Genomic DNA, 24,387 nt, shown 5'->3' with positions numbered 1-24,387 from the left:
GGGCTGAATTTACTTAAATGAACAATTATTGAATTTTTCGGTAGCTGCACGATATCGTCAGGCAATAAAATCAATAATCGTAATTAACCAAAAGAGAAGAATGTGGTTATGTTCAATTAGGGTTAAATTATCAAAGTAAAACAAAAATGTTTTGTAGATTTTGTATTTCTACACTTTCAAAAAGGCACAGTGGTTAGTAAAATAATGATTTTCATTTATCTACAGTAAGGGCTACAGGACAGGACTAATCATCTTCATTTTCAGGCATCAAAAGATATTCCACAGTGGTTAAGGCTGCAGCACCCCAAGCAAATAGGTCAAATAAAGACAGTATTCGCAAAGAAATTTTAGAATACAGGCACATGTATCCAGAATTTCTACCAGATCCTAAAATCGAGTTTAGGAATATGCTTCGAGAAAAACTAGAACGAAATGATATGCTAGCCAGGAGAGGTCATATTAATATCCCAGAGTTTTATGTTGGTAAATAAGTTTGTCCAATCAAAATATGTAATTATTCACTTATTGCTGAATATAGTAAATAATTCCGGTACTATCTTTTGTTTACTCTCAGGTTCGATCTTAGCAGTGGAATCATCAGATCCCCATGCGCCAGGAAAACCCCACAGATTTGTTGGAATATGTATTCAAAGGACAGGCTGTGGTCTTCGTGCTAAATTTATTTTGAGGAATATCATAGATCATCAGGTATATTTAAATTATTTTATAAGGGACCATTCAAGTATTACGTAATGCTGGTTGGGGGGTCAAAAATCTTCTAAAAATTCCGTTACGCAATAGTTAAACGCCCATTAGTTCGTTACATAGGGTAAAAAAGAATATAAATTATTTTTAAGTGATGAAAACAACTGAATAAATTACAACAGTTAAATCTATTTAATTGTTTTTAAATTCAAAATTCAAGACGCCCGAGTTTTTGTTTAATAGAGGAAATTGAAGAACCAAACAGATCTATTAGATGACTAAACTTGTTTCCATACAGGGTCAATCTATTAATTGGTGCATATTGACCATAATTTGTAGCATGCCGTTGTTCCTTGAATATTTGTGGATTTCGTGTCAATCTAGCAGGTATATTAAAGTATACAAGACTTATCAATTCTTCGGAGTTAATAATACCAGAGATAATTTTGCGAAGATAACAAATATCCAACATGACTTCCGCGTTCAAAAGTTTGTAAATTTAATCTCATTAATATATTGTCATAAGTATAATTTCTAACTGTTAAACCCATCTTAAAAGCTGCAAAACGTAAAAATTAGTTTTGAGCCTTTTTAATATTTAGGATTTGATATGCATAACAACTAGGTGACCAGACAATAGAACCATATTCAATAATTGATCTCACTATACTGCAATATAAGATTTTTATTGTGTGAATTGACAAATCTTTTGATGAATATAATACAAAACCCAACATCTTAAATGCCTTCGAAACAGTATGGTCAATGTGAGAGTAAAATGTTAATTTACAATCAAATATTATACCTAAATCCTGAATTTCGTTCACACTTGTGACAGGAGTATTATTAATAAAATATTGATGGTGAATACGCGAATGGGATCTAGCAAAAGTTATTAAAAAGCATTTATTAATATTAAATTCCATATCATTTCTACCACACCACTCATAAAAATTATTACCTTGTGATTGAAGCTGAAAAATGTCATCCTCATTATTGTGTGTGTGTGTGTGTGAAAAAATGGCTTGGATGCGGGTCCGTTAGCCACAGATTTTTATTTTATTTTTACCTCAATTTATTAGTTTTGTTATATTCCCACCTATCTGACTCAAATGACTATATTTGTTTCTTTCAAGTAGTTTACGAGTAATTTAAATATTTCCATTTTATGACAACTTAGTAGATATTCTATACTAATTGGAAAATGAACTTGATCCTCATTATTGACTCATATATTTTAACAACATCAGCAAACATTAAAAAGTTAACTTCCTTAAAAATAGAGTGAACATCATTCAGGAACAAATTAAATAGAAGGGGGCCACAGTGGGAACCTTGCGGTACTCCAGATGTAGCTGTAAAAGCATTAGAAAGAAAACATCCTATTTTTACACTTAAACTTCGATTAGTCAGATAGCTTTGCATCCAATCAAAGAGACTTCCAGAAATACCATATGCTGTAAGTTTCGCAAGTAAGATATTATGATTGACCTTATTGAATGCTTTAGAAAAGTCAGTATAGATGGAATCTACTTGTAACTTGTTTTCCAAAGCAATAACAATGTCGTTCTGATAAAGCTTGGAAATATTTTGACATGGGCATAAGGTATGTTCAGATGACCTCAGTGGCTAGACAGCTGACTAAACAGTAGCGTTCACACACCTTAATAACAGGGTACTGTTAAATTTTCTAAGCATATGTTATTTTCAGAGCATAAACTCAGTGGTTGCTCAGGTCTTCTTACAGTGCCTATACGTTCTAGATTTTGGCGATCAGCATGGCTATCCTAACTTTGCTTGTTGCTATTCGGAATAGTCTGGTTGTCGATGTATTGAACTACTTTCTCAGGTTTTGAAGCACATATATTCTTCTCCCTAGTCCTCTCTTTGCAAATACCTTGCCCTGAAGCACTACTTTCAGCCAGTTAACATATCGACCAAACTTTGATACCAGAAACAAGTTCAACTACAATATCCCTTACCATAGGCTCACATTACTGGAAAAAGGAGCTTTATATGCAGGTATACAATTCTACAACCACCTGCCTCTACACCTGAAGATATCTGATGATATCTCCATGATAAAAAGGGAAATTGTAAGCTTTTTGTGTAAATTAGAACGGTATACAACACACGATTTTATGAATAGTACATGGAACTAACATATCTAAATGTACCTATGTATATAAACTTATGTAAGTAGTGCATTTGCTAATTATTTTTTTTTACTTTTATCTATGTCATAATGTCATAATTTGAAACTTGTATCTTTGACTGGCTTTTTACATTTCTTTTCTGTTTAAACTTTATGTATTTAAGTGTAATAAATTTTATTTTATTATTATTATTATTAATGAGTTGCAACAAGCCATATTTCTGTTCATTCCTCATAACATAGCCAAGATATTCTAGTTTGCACTCTTTGATGTTGTTAATAATCTCGCATTCCTTGCCTATTCTACATGAACCTCAACATTAGTCATACAATAGACTGACGAAATTCTTAATACATAGCATCTGATGATATAGATTTTGTGAACAAGAGGGAAATTGTGACTTCTAAAAAGAGACTTCATCAGAGAGACTGCTCGGGTCTATGTGGTGCGTAATATTAAGTTTTAATTTTTTTAAAACTTAATTAAAAATTTCCATTGATCTATGGATTTACAATAATTCTGAACAAGAATATTTTTTTGTAGAAGTATTTATGTAAATATTGAGGTTAGATTTGTAGATAAGTTAAACATGAAATGACATGTAGAAACCAATGCATTCAGAAGGGTTTTGTCTATTGGATATTAGCCGCTGGTTACAACCACTAAACCACTTTCCATTTAAAGTCAGCTGCTGAACATGTCCATTGTTGAAAACATTTAACACAAAAATATTCTACCACATCTTTGTTAACACATTGGCTGCATTACGAGACAGGGCACAAAATATCCATGACATTTTTATAAATATCAAAATATCGGTTATATATGATATATATCCGATATATATCCAAAATGTGATATTTGTATGATATTTATGATATTTTGGAAAACATTTCAATAGAGAAACTAAATTGACCAAAATAAGAATCTAATTGTAGAATGTAACAGTATAAAAGATATATTTTTACTTAAATAAAAAATACAAAAATTTTTGGCAAAAATATAAACGTACGTATGGTAGTATGTTACATAGACAGAAAACAAAATGATAGCCATATCCAAGTAACAACTAAATTAACTAAAAGTATTGAAAACATTAACATAAACATATATTTACATATTTCTATTTTTCCAAAATAACTTAAAATTCTGAACATTTAAAAAACAAATTCATTTAGAAAATTAATTAAGATGAAGGTTCAACATCGGAAAGGTCTGAATCAAAACCAGTAAAGCACCCAAGACTTAATTCTGCCTCTTCATTTTCCCTTCTTCCAGTTTCTTGTTCAGACCAAATCCATTCCAAATTGTCATGTTTTTGGAATGAAGAACTGTTTAAATATTTAAACATGAATACAAGTTTAGCAGCCCTTTTGTTCCTAAATTATTTCGTAATTTGGAATGCTTTAAAAGCCCTTTCAATGCCTGCCTTTGAGGCTACTGCTGTAAATAATTGGTTAATTCGTTCGAGAAATATGTTTTTATCAGGCCAAGCAGATCCAGCGACTGGAACAGACTTCCACCATAATAATGAAGACGTTTTTTTTGAAATTTGGACCATACATGAAAGACGGAAAAGGTTTAGACTTCGAAGTTAGGGCCAATACAAACGGAACAAAATCTGTGTTGAATTTAAATATTCATAAGCCTGTTCTTTTTGTTCGGCAGTAGTAAGTCTTTCTCCCAAAAAGCGATGGTCCAGTAAGTTTGCCAAAAAATGAGGCGAACCTAGAGCCATATTCCTCCTTTTGTAATAAACGTTCTTAATTTGAATTGGTTGATCACTCAGATCTTTTCCAGTTGAATCCAAATTTCTACGGCGACAGCAATTGTCATTGAGTCTCGTTGAATTCTATCAACTGCCACTGGAACAGGATGCAATATTTCTAGAAAGTCCTTAGCATTTGCCACAATGCCTTCTTATGTAAAAATTAGTACGAAATAAAATACTGATATGGGCCATTCCACGAACATACGCCTGTTTTGGATTACTTCGACAACGAATATTTTACTGTGCAACGTAAGAAGTACGAAAGTAAATGGCGCTAATAGTTATTCCAATAAACAACAATTTAATTTGCAATTTACTTTCGTTCTTCATAATTTGCATAGTAAAATATTCGTTGTAAATAATCCAAAACAGGCGTATGTTTGTGGAATAGGGCATATATATCACGATATTTGTAATATAAATATCATGATATATATCTTCGCGCCCTGTTACGAGACAAATAGACCTGATACTACATTAACGGTTGGCTGCATCGACTATGTCGTAATGCACAGTAGTAAATGGGATATACGGGACATATATGCCTTGTAATGCACTCAACATAAGTTTATACATATCTCTAAACGCAGCCAAGGCGTTAACAGTTGAAATAAATTTAATGTTGCTGACTTTTGTTATTGAAATAAGAAAAATAATTGTTAATAATGGAAGTTTGAATAATAAAAATAGTCATGAATAATGGAAGATGAAATGGACATTAAAATAATCCCCAAATAAAACCAAATTTTTAACCTTAAGTTGTTACCCTCATCCAGATGCAGCGCTTTAATAGTTAAATAGAGTCCAAGTTGAAAAAGTTCACAAAATTACATATTTGGGAACTGCCATAATTGACCACCAACTAGATCCAGACGTAGAAATATATCACAGAACAGTAATGACTAAACTATTTTGAACTGCAATAATCATCTAAGTTTATAACTTGACATAAGACAAAGAAGTAATTTTAGTTCCACACCTAACCAATTTATACTCGACTTGCAACAAATTAATATTGCCTCTTAATTGTTTTGTTATGTCCACCTTTACCAGTCTGTTTCTAATTTGTTCTGTATGTAATTTATTTCTTTGAGCTATTTTAACTATTATATTTTATGTGTTATATATATGACTTATACGCTTTTTCTCATGAGGATCTTTCAGTGCGTCACAGTTTTTCGATTTCTTTCTAACGCATTAAATTGCATGTGACAGAAAAAAACGCACGTCGGTGATTACATTTCGTCGGTGACATTTATAACATTTATTCTAGTTGTCAATAGATGGCGCTATAATCGAATTAACATTTATTTAGGAATAATATAATATATCTACAAATATAATCTGTACAATTTATAAGACTATACAAATCAAAGAAAACACCATTTTATAAATGCAATAAACACAATTGATTTGATTTTATGCCAAATTGCAAATAAAATCTGACACCTGTCAGATTTAACTAAAATGTCATGTCACTAAAATGTATATTATCACGGACTTCCCTTTTTTTCTATCATTTGTGACCCACTGAAAAATGCTCATGAAAAGAAGCACATTTAGTATACTAAATTGTTCCAAAATTTCTAAAAAATTGTATACTAAATTGTACTAAATACTAAAATTGTAAATTTAGTATACTAAACTGTATTGGGCTTGTCCCGTGGAAATAAAAAATAAAACAAAACAAGAATGGATAAGTGCTGTATTTGGTCTGTAGTTTTGTATGGTGTAGAAGATTGGATGCTAAAAGTATCAAGCATGAACAGAATTGAAGCATTGGAAATGTTGATTCATAGGTGAACGCTGAAATTACCGTGGACAGTAAAGGTAGAATTCCGCACCAAGCGACCGAGACAGGAGACCGCGACAGGCGACAGATAGGTCGCGATAGGCGATAGTTGGTCGCTGGTCTCGGTCGCGGGCTGCAGAACTACCCTGATATAATTGCATTGAGAGCAGTCGTGGGGAGACCTCGCCTACCTGTCGCCTGTCGCGGTCTCCTGTCTCGGTCGCTTGGTGCGGAATTCTACCTTAACCTTTAACTACACGCGCTGGCGTATTTTGTACGCCAGATATAAGAATTCTACTGCAAATGTATTTAAAAATTTAATTTTTGCCCTTGTTTATCTCTCTAACCTATCAGTGGAATGTGCTTTACAATTTGGTTTTAGTTTCGTTATAATCGGAGTTCTGGGAAGATCGTAATTTACAGTTTATTATTTGTTGTTTCCGGTGGTGGACAATATACGCCACGATTATATTAATATAAGTACTAATATAAGTACATATTTCAATTGTTTTTTAGTCATTATGGCACACAATATATTTTTCTTTATAATCAATACTTTTTCTCCTGTAAAAAATCACATTTCAAAAAATTTTTTATTATTAATTTTATTTATCATGGAATCCAGTTATTCCATGATTCCAGTTATAAATCCCAATTGGCTTACTGAGAAGGAACTCCAAGTATTCACTGATGCCGAATAAGGTTTACAACAAACAATTAAGTGTATTTAAAAAAAAACAAATCCGCTGGTTTTAAGTGTATTTTTTTGTGGCGTATAAAGTACGCCACGCGTGTAGTTATGTTATAACTTGATGCGCGGGTAGTTAAAGGTTAAGAAAGTACTAAGGAGGGTCAACAAAGGTAGAGAATTGCTAAAGACTATTAAACACTAGAAAATGTCTTATCTGACACATAGTGGGGGAGGCATCAATATACACTGCGGAGCAAAAAAATCTATCCACTAAAAATTTGGTCATTTTTGAAGTTTCGAATTTCCTAAACCTGTTGTTCGATTTAAGTGATTTTTTTACCACGTTATAGCCTTATTCATTGATAATATCGCTGTAATAATATTGTTGCTATAGAGTCAAACTGTCATTGTATACCGGGTGGCATATACGTAAACTGCAGACGCGCAAGGCATGGGCGAACGATTCGGCTTTTTCCGATTAGCGGGTAGTAGAGTGCGCTACACTCTAATACCCGAAAGTTAAGTTAGGACCGAAGGGTTGGGTCTTCCTCCTTTCCGAATTCGTAAAATTCGATATTTGTACATAAAGATAATTAAAAACGTTGATAATACGAATATATACTGTGTTTTATTTACATTTTTTAAACAGGCTTAAATAATTGTAGACGTATATTGGCATCACGATCAATCATAGTAAACAGCAGACGTATAAAGGCTAAGTACGTCTGCACCAGTGGCGGCTGGTGGGGTAAAATTTTGGGTAGGCCAAGCCAGCAAATTACATATAGCTATGTGTAATCAGTGGCGGATCCAGAGGGAGGGGTCACGGTGTCATGACCCCCCCCAAATATTTGAAAACCCACTTATCCTATTGGTGGTAAGACTAAAACTGACCTTGCATCAGAGAAAAGTAATCACCCTCACGATCCATGACACCCAAAAAAATAGCCGCCAGTGGGTGTAATACATATTTTTTTGTGTGAGAGTGGGAATCTTCTAAAGACCGTACCAGATGAATCGTACCTGGCGTGTGTTGGATTCAGAGTAAACGGAGTACATCCGAAAGCAGTTCCCACTCTGGGGGCCTTGTCTCCGGATGCGTCCGTGTTACAATGCCTGCCTACCAACTAAACCTACTCTCGGCTTACGCGCGTGGCACGTCTTTCCAGACCGTTCTCTCGCGCGCACAGCCGCTCTTTTTCTGTTCTTTCCTTTTTCTCTCTGTTGCTTATATTGCTCTTGTTTACCCCTGTTGTCTCTCTCTTTCTATAATCAGTAGACAGTGATGAAAGCCGATTTTGCGTCATTGTATTTCGAAGAGACACCGAGAAGAGATGACTTTATTCGCTTTAAAGTGGAGAAGGTTCTTTCAACTGAAGCGCTTGTTGCAGGTATTGTAGCAAGTAAACAAAATAACTTGTAGCTTTCAAGAAGAATTTCATTGGTTTCGTTGTCAAACATACTTTTAATTAGTTCTAACAAACTCTTATCGTGAAAATTTTCACGATGAATAGCAGAAAAAATCATCTCCAGTTCAGTTTTTAATAAGGATTTATTAAATGCATTAACGTAAGCATTTATTAATGCTTACATGCATTAACATAATTTTTGAATATATGTTTTTCAATTTTAAAGCTGTTAAAATTATTGGTTAGGCCCGGCCTATCCTGCCTACCCCCAAAAGCCGCCACTGGTCTGCACTCTACTACCCGCTAATCGGAAAAAGCCGAATCGTTCGCCCATGCCTTGTGCGTCTGCAGTTTACGTATATGCTACCGGGTGTACGAATCAAACTGTGTCTTTTTCTCAAAGTTTGCATCACCTTGTGGACTATTCTAGTACTTATAAAATACTGAAATTAAAACCTAACTATAGCCTCAGGATTTCTTAACATTTTGTCTTTCGATTCATTCGCTTATGTTGGATAATAAAAAAGTTAGGTACATTAACAACTGGCCATGTTCGTTATCAGTACAGGGTTTTTTTGAAATAAGTGCGACAAACTTTAAGGGGTAATTTTACACATGAAAATATTGACAGTTTGCTTAATAATCATATGTCCGCAAACGCTTCGTTTCCGAGATACGGGATGTTCAATTTTTTTGAAGTTATACTTCTTTACCGGCGATAGAGGGTAAATTTTTATATGGGAAAACCTAGCGACCGGGCGCATGCGCATTATAACTTTGTTCTGATTGGATGTTCAAATGACATGTCAAAAATTATTCAATATGGCGGCTGTCGCACAGCTGTAGTTAGATTATTTATGGTTGTTGCGTTTTAAAATTTGTGTGAAAAGAAACAACAAACAAAAGTTAGTTAATAGTTATCCTGCCTTTTTAAATAGTTTTCATATACCTATATTTTTGGACTTTTGGACTATTTTGGACAAGGAAAACTCATTCTAATTTGGTAAGTAGTTTTTATTATAATCATATTGTAATTATACATTTGTATTAGGTTGAAATACATACATTTATTTTCTCAAGAATGGGGATTTTCGAGAGAAATCCCAAATTAGGCTCGATTTTTATTTTTAAATTATGATTTTTTGGCGTAGATTTATTTATCTCGTAGGTATGTAATGCTTTGATTTACATACTTAATTTGATTACCAACAAAAGTTCTACCAATCTTCATCTAATATATTGTTTTCTTACTGTTTTGTTATATTTTTATATTTTCTTCCACAAAATTTAACCTACATAATTTAATTTTCAAAACAACTGTCAAACAGTAAAACGTTCAGTTACCGTATTTTTCTACATGATAAATAATGTGGGATTGGACGAGTTAGTCTACGCTTCGATTACGAGTCAAAGCGGCACGAAATTCAAGGGTTCAATTCCCGATGCAAGTTTTACTTTTTTTATTTTTTTATGCATGTTATGATTGTAAGTATATTTGTTATATAATTTTTTTTTTCAGAAAATGCGTATTTAAAATTTTTGCCAACAATTATTATCGTTCAGAAATCATTTTTTCTTTGTGGCATTTTTCAATGTGTTTGTGTGCGTTTTATTCTTTTATTTTTTAAAATTTTTGGTATTGTTTTAAAAATCACATAATATGTAGTAGAAGTATAACTTCTTACGTGCGTACAAAGTACACACACATTCTTGTTTTTACAAACTGACGATTTATTTATTGCTTTAAAACCAGTTGAGATATGCAAATCAAATTTGGTGGGTTTTAAGACGTAGTTATTGCACATTTTTTGACATACAATTAAAAATTTTATATTCACCATTGGCGTGCGTATGGGTAATATTATCGGTCATAACACCCGTTTGCGCGCCAATGTCAAATTCTTAATTGTATGTCAAAAAATGTGCAATAACTACGTCTTAAAACCCACCAAATTTGATTTGCATATCTCAACTGGTTTTAAAGCAATAAATAAATCGTCAGTTTGCAAAAAAAAATGAGCATCCCGTATCTCAGAAACGAAGCGTTTGCGGACATATGATTATCAAGCAAATTGTCATTATTTTCTCATGTAAAATTACCCCTTAAAGTTTGTCACACTTATTTAGAAACACCCTGTACTGATGACGAACATGGCCAGTTGTTAAAGTACCTAACTTTTTTATTATCCAATATAAGCGAATGAATCGAAAGACAAAATGTTAAGAAAACCTGGGGCTATAGTTAGATTTTAATTTCAGTATTTTATAAATGCTAGAATAGCCCACAGGGTGATGCGAACTTTGAGAAAAAGACACAGTTTGATTCGTACACCCGGTATACAATGACAGTTGGACTGTCTAGCAAAAATATTATTACAGAGATATTGTCAATGAATGTGGCAATGCCACACACCATTAGATGGTATAAGTGGCTCCTGATTATATATATATATATATATATATATATATATATATATATATATATATATATATATAATAAGGCTATAACGTGGTAAAAAATCACTTAAATCGAACAACAGGTTTAGGAACTTCGAAACTTCAAAAGTGACCAAATTTTTAGTAGATCGATTTTTTTGCACCGCAGTGTAGAATACTACAACTGACCTTAAAAGGCAAAATAGAAGGACCTCGAAGTTTATGAAGGAAACAAGGTAAGTTTCTTGGTTAATAAAAATTTTGGAAAGGACTCGGATATCAAATGCAGGATATTATTCTATTAGATCAGAAAGCCTTCACCATGGTGATCAACAACATCGGATAATTCTGATGTGGCATGTGAAGAAGAAGTTTGGTTGTATAGTAACTTTGATCCACTACCAGTTGAAGTCAAAATTTAACCAATAGAGCAAAAAATTAATTAGGACAGTTCAGTGAACAGGGTATACCTTATTTTCTGTAGCCTTATGTTTTTTTAGATATGTTTATTCGTCAGATTAATTCATACATGCATGTTCCATTTTTATTTTATAACATTGTTGGTCAAACCTATAAGTAATTTGTTTAGTTGTGAAATTTGTAAGTGTTCTCCATTTTGTGAAATTACCGTAGTTTTATTTATGTGTCTAAATTTGTTATACCTTTTTCTCTAAGCCTATGAATTTTTTTATTACTCTCTTAATCATAGTAATAGGGTGCACCATTTTAACACATTAAACGCCACATAAGACGTTATGTGAGTTAAATATAATTCATAATAACATTGAGATTCTAAACATGGAATCAGAAAGCCAAAACAAACATTTTCAATTGGGCGGTTAATGTGTGCACTTTGAGATAAGGCAACAAAGCTTTATTTTTCTGTATTTTTTAGGGAATAGAAATCTCATATGAGATGTATGATCCAACATTGCTAAAAGTTGAAGTATTAAAATTAGAAAAACGCCTAGATGATAAGCTTCTTTACCTTAGAGACGCCCTTCCAGAATATTGCACTTTCGATCCCAACATGGAACCTGAAATTTTACCAGAAGGTACATATACTTCATTTTCAATAAATATATAAACACAACTACACCTACAGTTGACTCAATAGTTCTTTACCTGTGCATCAATATTATCTGATGACCTGGCGAGATAAAAAACATACTTTTTATCTAGCATCATTGTCTTTCACACATGAAACTAAAGACAAACCAGCTACCATCTGATATTAAGTAAAGACACAAATAATGATATTTTTATGAATGCTCTAGACTTAGTACGTCGAAAAGAGATAGGTACACAAAAGACTCTTGGAGACGTTTTCAGATTTTAAGTACAATTTTTGACATTTCTGATTTGTTTACTTGTGGCTGTCAATTTGTTGGATTTTTTTATCTAGAAGTTATGTATATTACACAAACAGTTGATTTCACAACTAATTTTATATTCGAGTTTGAAATTTTATGGTAAGTGGATTTTATTTTGCCATTAATTTACATACAAAGTTAACGTAATTAACACAGCTAAGGAATGGTTTTGTTTAAGTTTCCGCAAAAGTGAAAGAAATGACAAAAAGAAAATATTTTATTGAATTCTTTATAAATTGCTTATTTATTAATCACTAATTATTATATTAAAAGAATTTATTAAGCTACTTCTAATGTAGCTGTAATTATGCACCAATAGGGAACTTGCACATTTTTTTTATTAGATAATAATGTTCAGTTTTGTTTAAAAATGAGATTTCCAAAATTTCACGCTTCAAAAACTCGTAATAACTTAGAAATACATATTTAAAGTCTTCTGCGGTATAAAGTAGTTCAAACGGCCCGTGACGTCACATAGTTTTGCATTAGTTTTTATTATGGTTATATTTCGCTGTGTCTAGGTACACGATAACGTGTACGCAAATAAAAAAGTTAGGTAGACGCGAATTAAACTTCATCAAGCCAGTGACGTCATTATTTAGCTTGCGCAGTGACTATATATTTTGGTACATGCTATTTTGATATGTTTAGTGTTTGTTTGATAGAAACATATTTGTTAAGGGAAGGGAAGCAGAACTATTTAGATGTTTCAAACTTAATTGTAATAAATCAATGTATATATAAAAGTATATATTTAGGTTAGCAAAATAATTATATGTATTTAGTTTACATGACATGTAGGTACAAAATTTTGTTAAAATAATTTTTATACGTAAGTGAATTATTATAATCAACTATTCTAAATGCGAAATAAGCCACAATTTAACTAAAAAAAATATTTTATTAACGTTTAGACGTCCAAATCGGATGTCATTGTCAAAATACAAAAATTAGTCAGATTAAATAAATTATTAGAAAAAATTTTTTACTAAGCAACAACATTTTTGTTTAATTTAATAATGTTGTTCTAAAGCTATTTTCTTGTGGCATTTTTATAATCAAGTATATTCAAATGGGAAATAAGCCACAATTTTACCTAAAAATGATTTTATTAACGTTTCGACGCCCAAGTCGGGTGTCGTTGTCAAAATACAAAATAATACTCAGTATTATTTTGTATTTTGACAACGACACCCGACTTGGGCGTCGAAACGTTAATAAAATCATTTTTAGGTAAAATTGTGGCTTATTTCCCATTTGAATATACTTGATTATAATTTAATAATATTTTGTATTTTGACAACGACATCCGGTTTAGAAGTCGAAACGTTAATAAAATCAATTTTTTAGTTAAATTGTGGCTTAGTTCTCATTTAGAATAGTTGATTACAAAAATGCCACAAGGATAATAGCTTCAGAACAAGTTAATTATTATTGTGAAAGCTTTAGGTCTTCCTTTTATTTTAATCTTTTACGGTAATACTATTTCATTTATAACTAAACAAAAACTTTATATTAATATATATATATTAATTTATAGTCTCTTATCTTTTTCGTACTGTTTTAAAATGTTCTTAAACCCATTAAAAGAACTAAATAATTGTCCACACTCCGTAGTTAATTTAAAAACAAACACTAAACAAATAAAAAATAAGAAATCACTGACACTCTAACTTTTTTATTTGCGTACACGTTAGCGTATACCTAGACACAACCTTATATTTAGGTATATTCTTCTTCTCCTTCTTTAGTTTATTGGCCTCCACCTACTTGGGTATTTGGCAAGCTCATCGTCGTGGAATAAGTCAAAAATATTTATATACTAATGACATTTATCGTATATCATTGTAATAATATATACCAGTTTGTTAAAATTGTAGTTTTATACTGTTTTTGAAGGAAAGGAACGAAGATTTACTATTGAAAATAAAACCATTCTGTAAAAGTACAAATTTTCTATGAATAGGTCTAACGATCAAAAACACTTGTAACGTCACATAAATGTATTTTCTACTGACGTTTATAACGTCTAATTTAAAATTCTGTTTACTTTATTGGAAAAATGTAAATGTAAAACCAAGTGACGTCACGACGCGTTTTGGACCACCTGTTTTAATTTGAATTTTTAATCGTCTTTAGGGGCCAAACGAAAGACAAACAAAACTTTTTTATCTTTGATACATGTTTTAAATTATGTTCTGTTGTGATTTATAACATTTTTTTCGAATTTAAAAATTTATGCAAGTTCTCTATTAAGCAAAACTAACATTTTACATTCTATTTATTTGATGTTAAATTTTTTAATATAATCCGTGATTGGAGCAGTAGCCACTTTCTGTCACTTGCTGTTGCGTGGAGTAAACCAACTTATTTTGTATGCTTTAAATGATCACATATGGGTAAAGAACCATGGATTCAACTGTACTGGTACGTGTTTCAATACTTGCTTCATAAAAATATCTACATCCTCCTCTTACAATGTAAAACATATTTGTTTTATTGACACATAATGGCATTTTTGTTACATTTTTAGGTTCTCAAATTCCAGTAAACACAACCAAAGTGAAGTTGAAACCAAAACCATGGTTAGAAAGGTGGGAAAGGCAAAATCTTCAAGGTGTTCAAGATTTGGGATTACCTGAAAAGTTCTATAAGAGAGCTGAAGAACTAGCCACACCATGGGAGAAATATGATTTAATGAAGGAATATATGTAAGTAATGTAATCTATGTTCTTTTTTAACTGTTCTACCCCAAATGCAAATTTACTTTTGAAGCAGCTTTTGGAAGACCAAATATAGTTGTCCTAAAACACGAAATATAACATCAAATTATCTCTGACAAATACAATCAACAACTGTGAAGCTCAAAAAATTAAAGGGCTGAAAATACAACTGAGAAAAATGTAGAAGACACTTACGAGTTAGTAAAGGCAATAAGACATATATGCTTCTTTTCATGAGCATTTTTCAGTGCGTCACAAATAATAGAAAAAAAGGTAAGTCCGTGATAATATACATTTAGTGACATGACATTTTAGTTAAATCTGATAGCTGTCACATTTTATTTGCTATTTGGCATAAAAACAAATCAATGGTATTTATTGCATTTGTAAAATGGTATTTTCTTTGATTTGTATAGTCTTATAAATTGTTCAGATTATATTCGTAGATATATTATATAATTCGCAAATTATTTTATTTTCGATTATAGCGCCATCTATTGACAACTAGAATAAATGTTATAAATGTCACCGACGAAATGTAATCACCGACGTGCGTTTTTTTCTGTCACATACAATTTAATGCGTTAGAAAGAAATCGAAAAACTGTGACGCACTGAAAGATCCTCATGAGAAAAAGCATAGCTTAAATATTAGATAGACCCAGCAATTAGTAGATTTATTGAAACAGTGGAGTAAATTTGAAAACATCAAATTAAGTATGAAAGTACAGTATGTCCCTTTAAGTTGTAACCATTTGGAAAATTTTTTTATTATTAATTTTACGAAAAAAAGTTATTCTTTATAAAAGGTTTTGGATAATCTAAAACCTAATATTCAGCCATCAGATATAAAATTTTATGAATATTATACGAGGTATGTCAAAAAATATGAGTTTCGCTCAAAAGTAGCATTATTTTTCACAATATTGAAAATTGGTATTATGAAAAGTTGTTTGGAATTAAGGACTATATTCTAATATGCAATTACATCCTTCTAATTGAAAAAAAAAATTGAAAATTATTCAATACTATAATTTACCATATTAGAGTAAGTAATAGGGAATCAAGTATATTCAAATGGGAAATAAGCCACAATTTTACCTAAAAATGCTTTTATTAACGTTTCGACGCCCAAGTCGGGTGTCGTTGTCAAAATACAAAATAATACTAAATAAATAAAAATGTTGTTGCTTAGTAAAAAATTCTTCTAATAATTTATTTAATCTGACTCATTTATATCGGCAATTCAGACACGTATTATACATTTTAAAGTAGACCACTTTAAAATGATATTGCCAATATTGATGAGTTGCGTTCCTGGGACGACTTTACTAAAAGATAGTTTATTCGATTACATGAAATCAATCCCAACTCAAGAATATCCGCCACAAAAAATCATAGCATGTGATCTGTCTTTAAAAAGACAACCAAATGCAACGGTGGCACTGAAATTCTCGCGTTAGAGATTCCATAGTAAATCACGAGGGAAAACCAGGAAAAACCTCGTGATACTATCCCGACATCGTAAGTATTTGGGTTTACATTTAGTTTACTCTCAAAACTAATACCAAATTCTGACTTGATATTTTAAATTTTAAATATGTACTAACTCGATATGTTACTGATTTACTAATTGTGGTATTTTCTTTCTATTGTAATTATTTCTTTCACAATTAGTAAATCAGTAACATATCGAGTTAGTACATATTTAAAATTTAAAATATCAAGTCAGAATTTGGTATTAGTTTTGAGAGTAAACTAAATGTAAACCCAAATACTTACGATGTCGGGATAGTATCACGAGGTTTTTCCTGGTTTTCCCTCGTGATTTACTATGGAATCTCTAACGCGAGAATTTCAGTGCCACCGTTGCATTTGGTTGTCTTTTTAAAGACAGATCACATGCTATAATTTTTTGTGGCGGATATTCTTGAGTTGGGATTGATTTCATGTAATCGAATAAACTATCTTTTAGTAAAGTCGTCCCAGGAACGCAACTCATCAATATTGGCAATATCATTTTAAAGTGGTCTACTTTAAAATGTATAATACGTGTCTGAATTGCCGATATAAATGAGTCAGATTAAATAAATTATTAGAAGAATTTTTTACTAAGCAACAACATTTTTATTTATTTAGTATTATTTTGTATTTTGACAACGACACCCGACTTGGGCGTCGAAACGTTAATAAAATCATTTTTAGGTAAAATTGTGGCTTATTTCCCATTTGAATATACTTGATTATAAAAATGCCACAAGAAAATAGCTTCAGAACAACAGTAATAGGGAACTTGCACATTTTTTTTATGACATAATAATGTTCAGTTTTGTATAAAATGAGATTTCCAAAATTTTACGCTTCAAAGACTCATAATAACTTAGAAGTACAAATTTAAAGTCTTCTGTATTTTAAAATAGTTCAAACGACCCGTGACGTCACACAGTTTAACTATATGGTTCCGTTTATGGTTATAATTAGGTATATTCTTCTTCTTTAGTTTATTGGGTCCTCCACCTACTTGGGTATTAGTGATGTAACGAATGTCATTTTTTGAACATTCGCGAATACGAATGCGTACATCTGCTACCGAATGCGAATATTCAGTTTTTTTAAATTTGTTTATATTTTGCAATGTTTTCTAAATTTTATAATAAGAAGGTAATAGATATTTAGTGTAAATCAATCCGAATCTTACGCTTTATTTTATTACTTCTTCTTTCTCATAATCCTTTGTGCCATTCAGTGCGTCGGATATAGGGTTCCGCTCCGCTTCTTATCCATTTTTTCCACGCACTTCTATTGGTGTTTGTTCATATCTCTTATAGTCATGTCTCTCTTTTCACCTATATTATGGATTTGGTCCATCATTACATAATGATAATATCAAATAAGAAAAAAAAGTGAAGGCTGATAATGTGATTATTGAGGTTAACACATTCACGGACACGACTGCATATGAAGTCATTTACTCCATAAGAAGACGTGTCTACATGTGAAGCGTGTCTGTGAATGTGTTAAATTACCTTTTCTTGATAAAAAAAAAAAGACGAGAAGTGATTATATTTTGATTCTATTAACCAAATATTAACTTCAAATTATTTTTTTTCTGTTATTCATATTCGCACAAGCTTCGCGAATGCGGATGCAAATATATGCGAATGCGAAATACGAATATTCGTTACATCACTATTGGGTATACCTCGTCGCGGAATAAAGGAAAAATATTTATATTCTATTAACATTTATCGTATGCCATTGTAATAATATATACCAGTTTGTTGACATTGGAGTTTGATATAGTTATTAGTTATTGAAGGAAAGCAAATATATGCGAATGCGAATACGAATATTCGTTACATCAGTATTGGGTATACCTCGTCGCGGAATAAAGGAAAAATATTTATATTCTATTAACATTTATCGTATGCCATTGTAATAATATATACCAGTTTGTTGACATTGGAGTTTGATATAGTTATTAGTTATTGAAGGAAACGAAAGAAGGTTTACTACGGAAAATACAACCATTTTGTAAAAGTACAAGTTTTCTATGAATAGCTCAAACGATCAAAAACACTTATAACGTCACATAACTGTATTTTCTACTGACGTTTATAATGTCTAATTTAAAATTTTGTTTACTTTGTTGGAAGAATGTAAACACATAAACGGATGACGTCACTACGCGTTTCGGGCTGGCTTCTATAATTTGAATTTTTAATTGTCTTTAGGGGCCAAACGAAAGCCAAACAAATCTTTTTTATCTTTGATACATGTTTTAAATTATGTTGTGTTGTGATTTATAACATTTTTTAAAATTTAAAATTTTATGCAAGTTCCCTATTATTGTATTATTCATGCTGTTTATATTATTAGATATTAGAATTATTATTCGTTGTTTCGTTGTTTGTTTACTCGTAATATTAGCTATAAGCTCATGTGCTTATTTATTTAGTAATTTCCAGCTACTTCTAGTCTGTCAAAATGTAACTAGCTTGGCAAAAAAAAATAATAAATTTACTAAACAGTTCCGGCTGAGAATAGTGAACCGAGTATACCATATTTTTCCCATACTTACTATACTATATTAGACATCATACTATATTTCTATGTATTTTTGTAGGCGTACAATTCCTGAAGAAGAGCAACTGGAAATATTTGGTGAAATTGATAACAAACTCCAGAAACTCCAAGTACAAGGAAGAAAAATGAAGAAGAGGGTCTTTGTCAAACCCACAAAGTTAGCTTAAGGTTATAAATAAATTTTTCATTAAGATTTTAAAGATTTTTTGTTTTATTTGATTCATTATCATCAGTGGCTCTACCATGTTGAGTCTTGGCCTGTTCTAGAATTAGCTTCCATTTCTTCCTATCCTTCACCTTGGTTTTCCAATTTCATACTCTTAACACTCGAAAGTTGTCTTCCACCTGGTCCTCAAATCGTGCTATGAGCCTGCCTCTTCTCCCCACTCCATCTGGTCTTTGGTTATAAATGTGTTTCGATGACTCTATCTAGTTTATTTTATTGCCAATTTATAATGATGTAACATTATTTGTTTTAAATAGAAACTTTTTTATTCCTGGGTTTTTCGGTCTTATAAATAAAACACTTTGTTATGGTTTAAACGTTTCGGATAGTTGCCATTTTCAATACCTAAGCACTTTAATTAATAATAATAAACATTACATAAATAGAGCACTAAAATTTACATTGCACTTGTTGGCTTGGCGTTTTGTTGGGAATGCGAGCTTGACTCTTGAAAACATGGCAGAATTCAAATTGCCGTCCATTAAGGACCGTATTTACAATTTTTGCCAGTGGTACATTTATAAAAATAAAATTAATTTATTAAATTATGATATAATATGTTATATCCGTTTGTACCAACTAGCCTTAATAATGAAGTAGTAACCTATTTCCCATCAGCATATCTGATGTCAGCCATCTGAACCAACGCATCCAGTTTCAATGTCAATGTCAGCGAGAACTACTGCATTCAAGCTTTCTCACAACCTCAGCATTTTGTAAATCGTATAAAACCATTTGCCGGTGTTAATGTTTGTTCGTAATAATTTAGATTTAGTTCATGTAACATTAATTTTTGTATTTTCAAAATAAAATATTTTTTAAAAAGTTAAGAAGTTTTAAGTGATATAAAATACACACACCGGCAAAATTAGCCGAACACCTTAAAAATGGGACATGTTTGATGTCTTGTATTTCATAAACCAGTGGTCCGATTTGAGTGATTCTTTTAGTATGTTACAGCCTTATTATTTAAGAATAGCTTTGTGACAATATTGTTGCTAGACAGGTAAATATCATTTTATACCGGGTGTACCAATCATACTGTGTTTTTTTCTTAAAGTTTGGAACACCCTGTGGAATATTATAGGTAATGTAAAATATTAAAATTAATACTCGATTGTAGATTTAGGCTTGCTTAATATTTTTCTTTTTGATTCATTTACTTATGTGAGATAATAAAAAAGTTATGTGCGTTAACAACTATCCATGTTTTTCATCAATAAATCCTCATAGTAGGGGAGGAAAGTATACTTTTGCAGTAACTCGAGCGTTATGGGGACCTATTGGATTGCGAAGAGTATGTGCTAAAATCAGAAAAAGGTTAAGTTAAGTTTTCCATAAAGTGGGGGACTTTTCATTTTTTAATTTAATTTTCCATTTGAAACAATCATTTTTCTCCGATTATAGCGCTATCTATCCATAATTCGAAAAAATGTGTATAAAAAAAGTTGCTTATTTTTACGTAAAGAATACAAATCTGCAATAAAAATTGGGGGCTCCTATTTAAGATTTTAAATTAAATCCCCCCACCCTACCTCCGTGGGGGCTCGTGACACCCCACGGAGAAGGGTGGGGGGTAAATTAAAAATTATAAATACGAACCCTGCGATATTTTGGGAAATGAACATCAGAACGTAAAACTGCAAAATACACCTATTCAATATTTTTCAAAAATCTATCGAATCCACACGGAGGTGGGGAGGGGGGTTACTTTAAAATATTAAATAGACGTCCCCAATTTTTATTGCAGATTTGGATTATTGACGTAAAAATAAGCAACTTTTATTCGCAACATTTTTTCCTATTATGGATAGATGGCGCTACAATCGGAAAAAACCATTGGTGGAAATGGAAAATTAAATTAAAAAATGGAGAGTCCCACACTTTATGGAATACCTAATTTAACTTTTTTTTGGTTTTAGCACCCACTCTTCACAATCAAATAGGACCCAATAACGCTCGAGTAATTGCAAATTTAGCATACTTTCCTCCCCTACTATAGTATTTTTACTACAAAAACGTTATTACGTAGGTAAAAATTTTTGACGTAAGAGAACTGTCAAAACATTAGATTGTGACTTTTCATTATTGCCATGTTTATAATAAACATGGCAATAATGAAAAGTCACATTCTAATGTTTTGACAGTTCTCTTACGTCAAAAATTTTGACCTACGTAATAACGTTTTTGTAGTAAAAATACTATATGAGGATTTATTGATAAAAAACATGGCTACAGTCGGAAAAATGAAAGAATACCCATGAACGAACATATAAAACACGTTGTATTTTCCTGTCACCGTGTCACACAAAAAATTGTCCAGTGCAAGTACATGTAACAATATTTATTACATGTACTTGCGCTGGCCAATTTTTTGTGTGACACGGTGACAGGAAAATACAACGTGTTTTATATGTTCGTTCATGGGTATTCTTTCATTTTTCCGACTGTAGCTGTTAAAGAACATAACTTTTTTATTTTCCAACATAAGCAAATGAATCAAAAAAGAAAATGTTAAGAAAGCACAAGTCTACAATCGAGTTTTAATTATAATATTTTATATATGCTACAATATTCCACAGGGTGTTCCGAACTTTAAGAAAAAAACAGTATGATTGTTACAGCCGGTATAAAATGATATTTACCTGTCTAGCAACAATATTATTACACCGATATTTTTAAATAATAAGGCTATAACATACTAAAAGAATCACTCAAATCGGACCAGTGGTTGAGGAAATTCCAGACATCAAACATGTCCCATTTTTAAGGTGTTCGGCTAATTTTGCCGGTGTGTGTATATATTGGAGAGATCCTTGGTGTCAGTTTTGTTGTTTATACAACGTTGATCTTTCTTTATATGAATCATCTCCAATATACATCGTTTGTTATAGTTTTGTCCTTTTTCTAAAATCTGTACATTTTCAAAATCAAAATGTTATTTGTTTTATGCTTATTTTTTGTTTAACAATAATAAATATGTTGGTTTTCACCCTTTTTGAAAAAAAAAAAAATTGGTTGTCTTGACTTCTAGAGTGATATCAAAAAGTCAAAAGTCGATAAAACTAAAAACTCGACAGCGTTACCTCGAGAAACTCATAAGCTAATAAAATTTTTTTGACCTTTTTGTTTACCATGATCCAATGTCGAGTTCTGATTACCGTAAAATTCTTTGTTTTTGGAGGTGTCTTTAAAAAGTTGCCACCGTGGGCTTATTTTACAATATTTTTCCTTGAATAATCTATTGTTAGGTTATTACTGTACTGATTTATTTATTTGTGAACTAATACGCGAATTGACTTTTAATTATTATCAAATAAATAAAAGACTTACTTGAAATTGTTTAATTTATAACACTTACAATTTAACACATAATTTTACAACAATATCTAATTTATTTTACACTGTCAAATTTATTTACAAATACTATTTATGATTTTACTAACTAAACATAATAATTCCGATAACAAATACATTTCAAATACACTCGATTCGAATACAACAATATTACGCGTCGATCAATGACTGGCCTGCCAGACGGAATTTCCCTTCTTATATACTTCGGCAGCGGTCGTCTCGAATGCCGTGGTAAGGACTCGTATTCTCTCGTGATGACTAGATTCTTCCATCAGAAATAGGCCAGGTTGTGAGCGGAATATTATAAATAATGTCACACTATGTATGTGAATATGGGTATTTAATTTAAAAATAAAATAATTCTACCATTGTGTGAGAACTGTAGGAAATATGAAAACTAAATTGCTAAATGTATAATTGAAGCTAAAGAAAATGGTTACCATAATCTATTAAGGCCAAATCCGGACAGGGGTAGTCCAAGGGGTTGTAGAAAATGTAAAATATTAATTTGACTGTGTTGCTACATCTACATTCTACATGTGAAATGCATAGGACACAATTAAAAGTACAGCTGTTTCGCTACAATATGCAACTAACATTGAAAATCTCTACCAGTGTAAAATATTGTATGTACAGCTGGTTCCAAAAAAAAACTGATACGACTCTTGAAGCGTATTTTGTAGAAAATTGAGCAGTGTATTTTTAAGGATAAATACTTTTATTTATATTCTGTCACTGTCACTGCCAAATCTTAAAATTTGTCAGATAACTTATTCTATTCAACCTCAAAAAATGGCTCCACATGCTAGCAAACAACTAAAAGCAAGAATTGTAACGAAATTAGAAGATGGTTGGTCACTATCTGCCGTAGCGAACCATTTTAACGTAAGCAGAACAACAGTTTTTAATATTAATAAAAGATGGAGAGAACAAGCAACTCTCGAAAGAAAGCAAGGTTCTGGATGACCAAAAATATCTACCGCTCATGAAGATCGTACACTTTTGGAGAGATTAGAAGAGAATCCTTTTGAAGATGCGAAAACTGCAAGAATTATGTCACAGTTTCCGGGAAGAAAGACAACAACTTGGCGCAGAATTAAAGCATCGCGTCTTAGGTACCGAACTGCAGCAAAAACAAGCTTTTATACCAGAACAAAAGCAATCAAGACTTATATTTGCTTTAAACCATTAGATATTACAAAATATTAATTTTATTTTTATATACCTAAATTTAGTATAGTTTTGGTCTTCCAAACTGTGACATAATTCTTGGAATTTTTTAGCATCTTCAAAAGAATTCTCTTCTAATCTCTCCAAAAGCGTACGATCTTCATGAGCGGTAGATATTTTTGGTCTTCCAGACCCTCACTTTCTTTCGAGAGTTTCTTGTTCCCTTCATTTTCTATTAATAGAAAAACTGTGTTTTTGCTTATGTTAAAATGTTTTGCTGCCTGTGATAGTGCCCTGTTATCTTTTAATTTGGTTACAATTCTTGCTTTAATATATTGTTGAGTTAAGTCGTTTGTTTTATTCCAATAACAATAAAAATAATAACAACAACCCTATAGGAAGGATCATTACTGGCCATTCAGGATCAGGTTACACCAACTAGAAATTACCTGAAATATATCATCAAAGACCCGCAGGTTCAAAACGACAGATG

The 24,387-nt window shown here is 31.5% G+C and overlaps 1 protein-coding gene across 1 annotated transcript; it reads left to right on the top strand.

Moving 5' to 3' along the window:
* The first annotated feature begins 27 nt into the window (after nt 1-27).
* LOC114340355 (39S ribosomal protein L19, mitochondrial) lies at nt 28-19,341 on the top strand. Its single transcript, XM_028291093.2, has 6 exons — nt 28-192; nt 265-483; nt 575-708; nt 11,856-12,015; nt 14,867-15,044; nt 19,182-19,341. Exons 1-6 carry the CDS (start codon nt 147-149, stop codon nt 19,306-19,308), a joined length of 864 nt encoding a protein of 287 aa, XP_028146894.1. The 5' UTR covers nt 28-146; the 3' UTR covers nt 19,309-19,341.
* Nucleotides 19,342-24,387: the final 5,046 nt, after the last annotated feature.

The sequence above is a fragment of the Diabrotica virgifera genome, chromosome 1 (genome assembly GCF_917563875.1).
Source record: "Diabrotica virgifera virgifera chromosome 1, PGI_DIABVI_V3a".
Classification (NCBI taxonomy): domain Eukaryota; kingdom Metazoa; phylum Arthropoda; class Insecta; order Coleoptera; family Chrysomelidae; genus Diabrotica; species Diabrotica virgifera.
This window is presented reverse-complemented; position numbering and strand designations above follow the sequence as displayed.